Below are 13022 nucleotides of genomic sequence, written 5' to 3' on the forward strand. Positions count from 1 at the left end.
ATTGACCATGACATGTAAGCACATCCATTCTTGCATCGTCTCCTTGATTCAAGAGCATTCATCTTGCCTCCCCAACAGGATTATAAACTCAGTAAGGACAAGGACAGTGCCCAGTCCTAGGAAGAACAGAAATAACTACCATTTATCAAGTGCTTACTGTATATATGTCAGGTAGGGTGCTAAGAAACACTTCACATAAACTAGGTTTTATTATTATATCCTTTTAACTATGAAAAAACAGAAGCTCAAAGAGGTTAAGTAACTTGCTTAAGGTCCCACGGCAAGAAGTCAAGATTTAAACCGAAGTCTGTCTTTCTCCAAAACACCAACTCTTTACCACCATGTGCAGCATGTACTCAATAAACACGTACCCACTGGGTGACAGCAGTGGAGAGGGAGAAGGAGTGGGAGGATGCCTTTCAGAGGAAAATTCATTTCTACGGCCCTCCACGTCTAAGGATGCAGTGAAGAGAGATATCCCTATTGATAGAACCATAAAAATAACCTAGTAACCACCCTCAAAATAGAACAATTAACAATATGACTGACATGAAATTCCAAATGTCTCTTTAGGGTGTGAAAAACAGCAACAGCCCCGAGGTGCTCCGGTAAGGCACCCCCACTGCTTATAAATGGCCATTTCAGTTTCTCCTGCCTGACTTCCATCCCTGCAGGCCTGGAATTTCAGGATTTGAGTCATGGCAAGTATTGTTGCCAAAGGCATCTCATGCTCCTCTTTTTCAAACATTTGGCCATTTCACTCACCCCCACACATCCCACTTTAAAACAGTGACAACAACCACTTCCTAGTCACTACACTGCCTTCACAGGGGCCAACCCCTCTGATGTGACGTTCGTCTCCCACCTGCTCCTCCCTCCCTCACACCCTCTTCTTCCTGTTCCCTGCATATGCCCTATTCTCTCTCCTCACTATCTCAACTGCGTTGTCCTGTCCTGTGCCTGAAACACCCTCCCCTGCCCTCATCCCCTTGTCAATCTGGGAACTCCCACTCCTGCTGTAAGACTGTTCCCAAATGTCACCTCCTCTGTGGAATCTTCACCGGTCCGAGGAGGAGTAGGGATGCCATCCAAAGTGTTTTTACATCCTTGGTGTAGCACTTTACATTATGTCTCAGAACTAATTGGCCATGTGCTGTTCTCCTTTTAAAAGACCAGGAAGATCTTTAAGGGTGAGGACAGTGTCTTATTTCTCTTCAAAGCCCATATGGCAACCTGACATTATACAATATATCTGTTCTATGTTATTTACTTATCACTGTTATTCTACTAGAATGTAAATTCCATGAAGTCAGTGATGCTGTTTTATTCACTGTTCTAGTTCCAATGCCTAGAACAGTACCTGATATGTAGTAGGCCCCCAATAAATATATATTAAATGAATGGAAAAACGGTTGGATAGCTGGATGGATGGGTGGGTGGGTGGATGGATGGATGGATGGATGGATGGATGGAAGAATGGCTGGGTGGATGGGTGAATGGATGGATGGATGGATGAATGAATGGATGGATTGCTGGATGGGTGGGTGGATGGGTGGGTGGATAGATAGATAGATAGATAGATAGATAGATAGATAGATAGATAGACAGACAGACAGACAGACAGACAGATAGATAGAGGCAGGATCATATGTTACCCACCCAATGGTCATGAAGACATGGAGAAGCAGAACCAGGATTTAAAATTAGGCCAGATTTGAGCTTGAACTCTCAAGTCCAATTTGATACTCCCTCCCTAGAGGCCCAAAGTCTGGTCTCTGGGAAGTAGCAAGATGAAAGAAAAAGAAAGCTAGAATTCACCCCAGGAACATAGTTATGGTTGAACTAATGATGTTGCATATCTTGAACCAGTTAATTTCCATCTACTTAGCCAGTTCCAAGACCCAATAAAAGTGGATCAGAGCTCTCTGGTCTGGGCTTGAGTTCTCTTCCTGACTCTGTAGGGCAACTGCCTGTGGGCTGAGGGGGAAGGAGATGCCCAGGAGACCACAAACAAGCAGGACAAATGTCAATTAAAAGGTAATAACAACCATGGTAATGATTAACAGCTTAGCACTTCTGAATAAAAGCTGCCGTCTCTACCAGATCCTGTCCTTGCTGTTCCTCTCAACCCTCTAGAACACTAAGCATCCTTACAACACCAAAAATTTCCAGGAAAGACACTGAACTTCCCTTCTCTATTCACAAGGAGGAACAGCCAGTACAGAATCAAGCCCAGGGTAGAACAGAACCAGGCTCAACATTAGGTAAAAGTGTAACACCGCTGACCCAAAAAAAAAAGTTGGTTCACAGGTAGAAACTGATTTTTTTTTTTTTTTAAGACACAGTCTCTGTAGCTGGGCTGGAGTGCAGTGGTGCAATCTTGGCTCACTGCAACCTCTGCCTCCTGGGTTCAAGAGATTCTTCTGCCTCAGCCTCCCGAGTAGCTGGGACTACAGGCACATGCCACCACGCCCAGCTAGTTTTTGTATTTTTAGTAGTGAAGAGGTTTCACCATGTTGGCCAGGCTGGTCTTGAATTCCTGATCTCAGGTGATCCACCCACCTCAGTCTCCCAAAGTGCTGGCTTTACAGGCATGAGCCACCACACCTGGCCTATATTTTTATATTCTCATAATTCCCTGTAGTTCCTTTATAATACAAAAAAAAAAGAATATTCAACAGATATCTACTAAGTGCCCAGATTTGTGTTAGAGGGGTGTTAAAGACATATTAATACCAACGGAGACTTTCTCCTTAATGAAATCAGAAAGACAGACTTGACAAAAGTCCTTTCTCTCTAAGTGAGTCAACACTGTTTATTGTTAAACTACTTATAAAGTATCTTCTGAACAAGAGAAAATACTGTCCAAGTCAAAGGAATGAAGAGTTGTAATATATCAGAGATGGACACAGGGTGAGGAAGGTATTTGGGAGGCAATGTGAGTAATCTTGTGCCCCCTGAAAACTGACTTTCAGCTCAAAAAGCCTCTCACTGAAATGCTGTGCTCTCTCTTTTTATTTATTTTCTATTTATTGGCCCAGACTTGCTCCTCCACCTCTGAAATTGTCTGATTTTTCTTCTTTAGAACAGCCACCTCAAACTGCAAACCCTAAACAAAAAGGAAGTCAGCTCATTATCTGAGTCATTAACTAAGAGGAGATGAAGTTCTCTGTCAAACTGGGAAAGAAGCCATCTCAAAGTAACAGGCTAGTTCTACCAAATACTTACTCATCTTACTTGCAGCCATGATACAAATAAATATTTAGGCTTTCTCCATAGAATGTCACAAAGATAAGTCTCCTGCACATATTTTGTTTTGTTTTGTTTTTAATTGAGATAGGGTCTCATTATATTGCCCAGACTGGTCTTGAACTCCTGGCCTCAAGCAATCCTCTTGCCTTGGCCTTCTGGAGTGCTGGGATTACAGGCATGAGCCACTGCCTTCAGCCCTATTGCATATATTATCCAGGATATAGGCAGTTTTACAATACAGATTTTTAGCTGTAGTTCCTTGACAACTCAGACTTTCTCCAGTTACCTCAGAAAATGAGAAGGAGAAGTTGGGCTTTTTTTTTTTTTAAATTCCCAGACCACTGACTGTATCCCCAGCCATTACATAAGTTAGCTTCCCATTATATATTCTCCTAGTACCCAGTGCATTTTCTTCAAAGTACCTAATAAAAATGAGATTAAATATGGGTGCAACGATCTGTAGAATGTCTTATCTCCCCCCACTACATCATAAGCTCCATTACAACAGAAATCTTCTCAATCTCATTCATCATCATATTTTGTCACCTAAAATAGCTCCTGACACATAGAACTTGACACATAGAACTTAACCAGTGAGGCCAGGCATGGTGGCTCTCTCCTGTAATCCCAGTACTTCGGGAGGTTGAGGTGGGCAGATCACTTGAGGTCATAGAGACCAGCCTGGCCAGCATGGTGAAACCCTGTCTCTACTAAAAATGCAGAAGTTAGCTGGGTGTGGTGGCACGAGCCTGTAACCACAGCTACTTGGGAGACTGAGCAGGAGAATCACTCAGTGAACCTGGAAGGCGGAGGTTACAGTGAACCAAGATCACACTACTGCATTCCAGCCTAGGTGAAAGAGTGAGATTCTGTCTAAAGCAAAGAAAAAAAAAAAAAGAAAGAAAGAAAGAAAGAGAGAGAGAGAGAACTTTTAGAAGGAGAATGGAAAGATGGGTGAATGGATGGATGCATGGATGGACAAATAGATAAATGGAAAAACAGATGGATGATGAAAAGAGAGATGGATGGACAAATGGAGGGATGGATGGATGAATAAATGAATGTATGTGGTGAACAGACGAATTTCCTACTGGATTTTCAAGCAGCCATCACACCTCCAAATGCCATATGTAAACACTGAGGATGTTGTATTCTCTGTAAAAAGGCTAACATTCTATCTGTGGAATTTCACACAATTTCAATGAGGAGATTGGATGAATGAAGTCAAAGAATTCATGTTATTAGAGCAAATGCCAGAACATAAAGGACTTACCTTTGAAGGCATCAATCAGAGACAAACTTTTCAGCAGATCCCCCTATCTACCCAAGAATTAATTCAACTGCATAGTTAAAAGACCAGACCATAGCTTTTAAATTATATTAGTAATTTAATGACCTGTATCTGAAAAGTAGCAAAAGAAGATGCATATTGTGAAAATTATGACATATTCATCTACTTACATATATGTGTGTGTATACACATGTGTGTGTGTGTGAGAGAGAGAGAGACGGAAACAGAGAGACAGAGACAGAAGGATAAGCAGATTCGAGAAAAGAGAGACTCCAACAGGACAAATGTATATAAAACTATTTTCAAACCTTCAGTTAATTTTTTGACCAATTGCCTTCTTCTATATCTTCTTTTTTATTGGCCTAGATACACTATAAACATGCTGCATCTAGTTGTGGGCAGTATCTGGAGTATCATTAGTGCTCGGAAATAATATATTTTTTAAAAATTATTTCCTAAGAATCTGTATATCATATCATCTAGATTTTCAAAGGTCATATTTTCCATATTTACTTAGAAAGACGTTCTGTTGCCCAGTGACAAAGCTTCAGGCTCCTCCTGAGTGCTCCACAGTGAAAAATGAATTTGCTGTTGCCTATCCAACAAATCAGCCCTCCTTTTTAAGACTCAGCGTTAACCCACTCAAAGATTCTTATTTCGATTGGGACATTGAGCCTGAAATCCTTCTTCAGGTGGAAAAAAAAAGGAAAAAAGCCAGATCATCAAACACGAAGTCAAAAAGCCTCTGCCTTTTATTCACATAGAAGCCCGCAGGACACATTTAGAATAAGCTAAAAGGTGAGTGGAGTTTGGCTCACAGGTCTCTGGGGTCTGCTTCTGGGAAGAAAGAGAAGTGAAACAATAGAAGCAACCTCTAAACTTGCAGCCTGACTTGGTGATTTTTTAAAAAATGGCCCTCTTTATGATTTTACTAAGAAAATTCAACCTGAAGTGCATGAGGTCATATTATACATTTCTAGGGAACACTGCCCAAAATAAAATTAACCTTTGATTCATTTTTGTTATATAAAGACACGTATGCTATGCTAATCTACATGTGTTAATTACCCACTAAAATAAACTTCTGTTTGATAGGGTAAATATTGAAAAAAACAACAATGGCTGGAGCCATGTCATGACTTGGGGTTTTTTAAGAATAATTATACCTACAAGATTTAAAAACCTGTTTTCTAATCTACATGGGAAAAAGAAGAGCTGACTTACTCATTATCATCAATTCTAGCTTTTCATAGAAAATAAAATTAACCTTTCATTTTTTGTGGTATAAAAAAGTGCACACTCTTCTAATCTATATGTGTTAACTACACACTAAAATAAACTTATATTTGATTTGATAGAATTGATATTGATGAAAACAACTGTAGTCGGAGTCATGTCAGGCTTTGGGGTTTTTTTAAGAATAATTTCAATTAGAAGATTTAAAAACATGTTTTCTAATCTACATGAGAAAAAGAAGAGCCAACTTACTCATTATAATCATCAATTCTAGCTTTTCATAGAAAATTTGTGCGCTGGGGTTTTTCTAGAGAGTCCATGGCAGGTTCAGATCTTTCTCAGAAGGAAAGACAATGCTACCCAGGCCTGGGTTTCTGGGCCCAGACACTGAACTGAGCACTCCCTGGTGTTACCCAATACCCAGGAAGAAATACGCCCAAGAAGAGAAACTATCTAAGTGCATGAAAGAGGCCTAGTCATTTAACAAGTTCCAGAATGAACTCTGTCCCACTTTGACACAGTTTCCTACTGCGAATCAAGTAACACTGATGGTCTCACTTAGAGTCATTGATACTTGCTGTGGCTATTTCTCATGCTCCACCTCATTATTCTTCACCACAACCCTACGACTTAGGTACTATTATCCCCATTTTACAGATGAGGAGACCAAGGTTGCTACTGGGGGATGACTTGCCCAAGGTCACAGAGGGAGTAAGCGGCCCATCACAGATATATACCCAGTTCTGCTGGACTCCAACTCCTTGCTACGAATTCCAAATCTCTATATTTTATTGCCTATTTCTACCAAATTCACTTCCTTTACAAAAACAAACAAAAAACACTTCGGGAGGCCAAAGCAGAATGAGACTCCTGGCTTGAGGCCAGGAGTTTGAGACCAGGCACAGGCAGCAAAGCAAGACCCGCTATCTCTACAAAAAAAAATTTTAAATTAAAAAATATATATTTGGCCAGGTTCAGTGGCTCACACCTGTAATCCTAGCACTTTGGGAAGCTAAGGCAGGCAGATCACCTGAGGTCAGGAGTTCGAGACCAGCCTAACCAACATGGCAAAACTCCACCTCTACTAAAAATATAAAAATTAGCCAGGTATGGTGGCACATGCCTGTAGTCCCAGCTACTCAAGAAGCTGAGGTACAAGAATCACTTGAACCCGGGAAGTGGAGGTTGCAGTGAGCTAAGATCATGCCACTGCACCCCAGCCTGGATGACAGAATAGACTCCGTCTCCAAAAAAAAAAAAAAAAGGCGTGGTGACACACACCTGCAGTCCCAGCTAGTCAGGACACTGAAGCAGGAGAATCGCTTGAGCTCAGGAGTGTGAGGCTGCAGTGAGCTATGATCATGTCACTGCCCTCCAGCCTGGGCCACACAGTGAGACCTTGTCTCTAAGAACAAAATTTAAAAAAAAAAAAAAAAAAGGAAGAAGGTTTTTCTCACTACCAAACTATAAAGTCTTCTGAGAATAAGAGTCTCATTCTACCCAACGGCTTGGGTAGAATTAATTAATTACAATTAAAGCTCAAATGCAGGTCCTAAGTTCCTGTAAAGAATGCCATAGAGACAGCCGGCACTGTGGCTCATGCCTATAATCCCAACACTTTAGGAGTCCGCGGCAAGTGAATCACCTGAGGTCAGAAGTTTTAGACCAGCCTGGCCAACATGGTGAAACCCCATCTCTACATAATTTTGTAAAAATATTAAAATTATCCAGGCGTGGTGGTGGGCCCCCGTAATCCCACATAATCCCAGTTATTTGGATGGCTGAGGCAGAAGAATCGCTTGAACCCCGGGAGATGGGGGTTACCGTGAGTTGAAATGGTGCCACTGCACTCCAGCCTGGGCAACAGAGCGAGACTCTGTCTTGGAAAAAAAAAAAAAGGAAAAGAAAACATAATGCCATAGAGAGAAATCTGCCTTGCTTGTCAAAGGAGTTCCACTTCTACTCTAGAATTTAGGCAATTTTACAATAGGGATCTTCAGCCCCAGTTCCCTGTCATCAAATACATTCTTAAATTACCTCCCAGAGAGTGGTTTTATAAGAAATAGACAGAGTGGAAACAAAAAGGGAGAAATTATGTGGCAGTCAACCTGAAGTTTTGTCCTATCATCATACAAAAGCAAGAAAATCGATTCTTAAGCTCCCCTGAGCACGTAGAAATCCATAATTTCCTGTGGTTTATGAGTTTTCCATCCTTCCTCTCCCAACCCATAGCAGTGTACCCAATTTCCATATAGAGCATGAAGGTAACTCTCAATGGTTTCTTTGCCTTGAGATCATCCTACATACCTCCTACCGGAGTGGCAGAGACGATATCCTCTCTCTGCTTATATTTTTGAAATGGAAACATCCTCTAAATAGTGGCTGCCTGAAATAAACACTACATTTCCCACATGCTCCCTCGCAGCAAGGTGTGGGTATGTGGTTAAACCCTAGCTAATAGGATATAAGTCAAAGGATCTTGAGCAGCTTCCCCAAGTGACACCGAGCATGTGCTATTTGCCCTTCTTTACCCCTTTCTTCCTTCCTGCTAGCTGAAAGAAGGGTGTGAGGGAGGACTCCACAGTCTAGCATCCTTCTTGGACCAGAAGATAATTGTCACTCCGCAGGGATGGCAGAGCAGAAAACTGAAAGGAACTTGAGGCCCTGGGTTCTGGATTGCTGACTTAAGTGAGATCATAAAACCTTATGTGTTTTGTATAAACTGTTGATTCCATTGTAAGTGGATTCACTTTCAGAGGAAATATTTGGTACCAAGAACAATCAGATACTAAGGAACTCCTCAGTGGTTCCAGAATTAGTCCCAGGCAATACTGAGTACCAGGGATAAATTTCCCTCCTTCCTGTATGTTCCCATTCTAACCATCTCAATTTCAGGGACTGCCAATCTGCCCCTCCCCTCACTCCTCCCTACTCCTGCCCAAATGGAATATGCTGTCAAAGCAGCTACACAGAGTGACCAGAAGTTCATGGCTGAATTTTGACTCTTACCTGGCAGGCAGTTCCATAGCAAAGCAACCCTGCAGAGCCAGTCTTCTCTCGTACCAGCTGCCCCACCATTGGGGGTAGTCTGGGGACAATCATAAGCGCTGATATTTTCTGAGCATACTCTGTGCCAAGCTCTGGCCCAAGAATCTTGGATATTGCAATGAGTTGGAGCTGCTCAGCCACACTATGGTACTGTTACTGGCTCCGTTTTATAGACAAGGAGGCTGAAATACAGAGAAGCTAAGTAATACGCCTGAGAAGTCTCAAAGCCAGGATTCAGACCGACAGGGACTTGCCTGGTAGCCTGTGCACAGGCCCACTTCTCTACACTGCCTCTTGGTCAGGAGGCAGGGAGGAGAAAAAGAAAGGCAATTTAAAAAATAGACACTCCAGAGGGGCATAGCGGCTCACACCTATAATCTTAACACTGCGGGGCTGAGGTGGGAGGACTGCTTGAAGCCAGGAGTTCAAGACCAGTCTAGGCAACATCGCAAGACCCCTTCTCTACAAAAGTTGTTTTAAAATTAGACAGGCATGGTGGTGTGTACTTGTAGTTCCAGCTACTCAGGAGGCTGATGCGGTAGGATCGCTTGAGCCCATGAGTTTGAGGCTGCAGTGAGCTCTGATCATACCACTGTACTCAGCCTGGGCAACAGAGTGAGACTCTGTCAAAAAAAAAAAAAAAAAGGCACTCCTATCTCTAAAGTGGCCATATTTCATGACAAACTTTAATTCTGCCTTTTTCTCACAACATCAAAAAAGTCCTGTTATCTTCCAGACTTTGAGTTAGAGGATCTCCTATTTCAGATGTGTCATGCCTTGCACATTCTAAAGTGACTTTCCCATCCATCAATAACAACAGAGCAGGTGGCATAGAAGAGCTGTGGTAAAAATGTTTAAAAATCGCCCCCGGCCTCAGCAAGAGACAAAGACTGAAACTGATTCATGGAAGTGAAAGGCAACCTCAAAGAAGAAATTACATATTCCAGCACCAAGACACTATTGGTGTTTTGTTTGAGGGGTCAAAGTTCTAGAAAACAGTCCAAACTTGTTTGCACCAGGGCCTAAGTTGTTGCCACTTAAAAAGACTTGAGGAGTCCTCTGGTGTGGGGCAGTGGATCCAAATCTTGGTAAGAGAGGCTGTGTAGGTTGGCAGGGCTCACTGAGCCCACTGGGGCCTCCATCTCAGAAGAGTATGCACAAGTCTCAGAGGAGCACAGTGCCATGCTGCCAGCAAGCAAACATTCTGCACCACTGATGATGCCACCTACACTCACTAGGGATCACTTTACTTTTCCCCGGAGGGTGGAGGTGCAGCCACAAAACTGTCAGTCAGTGCTAAGTCACATGTCAGACTCTTCCACACTCAAATACTTTCTTTTGATTTAAACCCAGCTCCCCAGGGTGGTGGTCAATTTGCCCCTAAAGATACAATACCCCAGAACCCAGAAATGCACTGTTTCTTACCAAACTCAATCTTGCCAAGCCTAAGAGAAAATTAAAAAAAAAAAAAAAAAAAAATACACACACAAACTTTCCAGATGAGAGGTTGCAAATTTAAATGCCTACAGGGGCCAGAAATGGATGAAGTGGTCCCAACTGGGATCAACTGAGACAAAATGGTAAAGCTGTTCCCCATCTACGACAGCGGCTCTCAGCTCCAAACGACTGTTTTCACGCGAAAGTCAGACGATTTCTCAGCAAAGTTAAAGTTGGAAATTAGGATGTGCATGTGAAATCTCCCGATTCTAAAATGTTCACATCAAATTCACAAATAAGACACCCTAAGGGCTACACAGAACTGCGCGTGACTTTTGGTCCTGGAGAGCCAATTTGTAATCTGTCTTTCAGACAGGAGCCCCAAAGACGGGGGAGGGGGGCACCTTACACGTGACCAAGTCACCACCAGCAGGTTTGATACCCCTGGTTAGGGTCCAGGATCTCAAGCCAGATGCAAGAACTCAGGTAACCAGTGCCCTGGAGACTTTTCTGTTTCTACCCAGAAGATAGGGTGATTTAAACCAGGATCTGAGAAACACCCCTTCTGGAACTACTTCTTTCAGAGAGAGAGGAGGCCCAGGAGACAAATACAGTCGTCTTTCTAGGGGATGTGCCATCTGCAGAGGAGCAGCAGCCACCTGCGGAGACCTCTGCAAGGCAGGGCGAGGCAGAACCTCCCTGGGTGAGATAAGGAAGGGACATGGGCAGAGAAAGGGGGAGGAACTAAGAGGGACAGGTTCTCCCAGAAACGTCCCGGGAAGACGCTTTCTCCCCCAGCAGAACTGACCATGCCAGGATTGCTTCAGGAGGCTGCTTTGACTCTTTCAGAGCAGGGAAGGCAGGAAGGGTAGGTGCACTTCCTTGGCATGTAAGCCTCCCAGCGCCATCGGCCCCAGTCACACACACACCCCTTAAAAGGACCCTGTTGTGGTGAAGAATTCCTAGCCTGGGAGGTCACTCTGACCAATGTAATTCTTTCACTCTCTGCCTAACTCAGTAACTTCTATAAAGTCTTTTTCACCCTCTCTTCCCACAAATAGCATCCCCAAAGCCCCAGAGCCTACCTTGGCACTGGAATCCCTGCTTCCCGAAGCCCCTGCAAAAGCAGAAAGAGGTGTATGTCAGGCAGCCCGGGGGAGCCCAGCCTCCAGCTAGTTCCCCACAGAGTCACCCCCCTTCCTCCCTGCCTCTGCACCCCAGGTGCAAACTCCCAACCACAGGCGGGTGCCCAAGAGTCTTCCGCCTTTGTGGGGGTAGGTGGGAGCTCGGCTGTAACCCCCATCTCCCTTCACTCCTGCAGAAGAGAGAAGGCTGCGACCACCAGGTGGCGGGATAGTGGGGAGCGTTTCCCGGGGTAGGGGCTGAAGGCAGGCAGTAGATCTGCCCACAGATGCCCCAGCATCCTCCGGAAAAGAGAATAGATAAAGATGCATTCTGAGGGAGGGCGAGAGTGACCCCGCGGCGGTGGTGTCCCCTGGGAGGGGGACTGGGAAGGAGGAAAGGATGCCCCACTACTGAAGGAACCGGGGAAGAAAGGGGCCCGCAGTGATATGACCGAGGAGTGGAAAGGGGAACCCAGGCCCTCGGGAAGGGGCAATGGGAGATAACACAGGGCGCTGCTCGGAGGCAAAGAGGAGGGAGAAAGGATGTCCCATGCCCGCAGGGAGATAGAGAAGGACACCCAGGGCGCTGCCCTCCGGAAACAAGGGGTGGGGGGCGAGGGCTCCTCGCGCCCGGAAGCAGGCGGAGAGATAGGGAACCCCGGGTCAGAGAGCACCCGAGGCGCTGCCCTCCAGGGCAGGCACAGACCCCGCGCGCTCCTAGCCAGGTGGAGCAAAGGCTCCCGCGACGCTGCCCCTGGGCGCTCTAGAGGCGCCTGGGAGCAGGAGAGGGCAGGAGGCGCCCCGCGGAGGACCGTCTGGGACCGGGGTGGGGACAGGGCAACCGCAGGACTGTTCATTCGGGAGTCCCAGGCAGCAGGGTCCGGAGCGGGGAGTCCGGGGACGCGGGGTCCCGGGGTGCGGAGGGCGCAGAGGGCGCGGAGACGGGGTCCCCGGCGCGGCGCTGCCCTCGGGGGCCCGGAAAGGTGCCCTGCGCGCGCGCGCTCACCAGATGAAGTCGGTGCAGTGGCTGCAGAAGGTGGGCTGCTTGAAGAAGCGGGCGGTAAATTTGTGGTTCTTGACCTCGTGCACGTTCTTCTGCCGGAGGGCGCCTTTGCGGGCGAAGCGCACGGTGCTCTCCTCGCCCTCACTCGGCGGCGGCCCCGCAGCCGGGTCAGCCATCTTGCGCGCGGGGAGCCGGAGCCTGAGAGGTGCCGGCCCCGGGGCCCCGGGACCGCGGGCTGCGGGCCGGGGAGGAGCTGGAGGCGGCGGCCGCTGCTGCACCCGGGGCCGCGGGCGCTTCCCCTGCGCCGGCTCTGGCGGCCGCGGCGCGCGGAGCCGGGGCTGTCACTCGCCCAGCTGCTGCCGCTCGTCCAGCTGCGCTTGGCACCGCTGGCCCCAGCTGCGGGGGAGGGAGGCGGAGCCCCGGGCCAGCCCCGCCCTCCTCATTTGCATCGCGTCCAGGCCCCGCCCAGCGCCGCCAGCTGCTTTACATATCCGCGCCCGGGCGGCCGTGGGCCTCGCGGCGAAGCGTCCACAGCCGCAGCTCTGCAGCGATGGGACCGCAGCCCGGGGTCGCCGGACCCAAGCCTCGCCCCTCACCCCACCCCGTGCTCGACCCCCGGGGCTGCGTTTAA

At 46.4% G+C, this 13022-nt stretch overlaps 1 protein-coding gene across 4 annotated transcripts in view; it reads right to left on the reverse strand.

Moving 5' to 3' along the window:
• Positions 1-12797, reverse strand: part of PRKCB (protein kinase C beta) — a 383326-nt gene extending 370529 nt beyond the window's left edge. For all 4 annotated transcript variants that reach the window (XM_021931832.2, XM_021931831.2, XM_021931830.2 and 1 more), the window contains exons 1-2: positions 12395-12797; positions 11350-11381 (exon numbers count right to left, since the gene is read on the reverse strand). In XM_021931832.2, the coding sequence (XP_021787524.1) occupies positions 11350-11381; positions 12395-12567 (205 nt within the window). In that variant the 5' untranslated portion in view covers positions 12568-12797. The remainder of the gene's footprint in view (positions 1-11349; positions 11382-12394) is intronic.
• Between the last annotated feature and the right edge of the window lie 225 nt (positions 12798-13022).

This window comes from Papio anubis, chromosome 18 (genome assembly GCF_008728515.1).
Source record: "Papio anubis isolate 15944 chromosome 18, Panubis1.0, whole genome shotgun sequence".
NCBI lineage: Eukaryota > Metazoa > Chordata > Mammalia > Primates > Cercopithecidae > Papio > Papio anubis.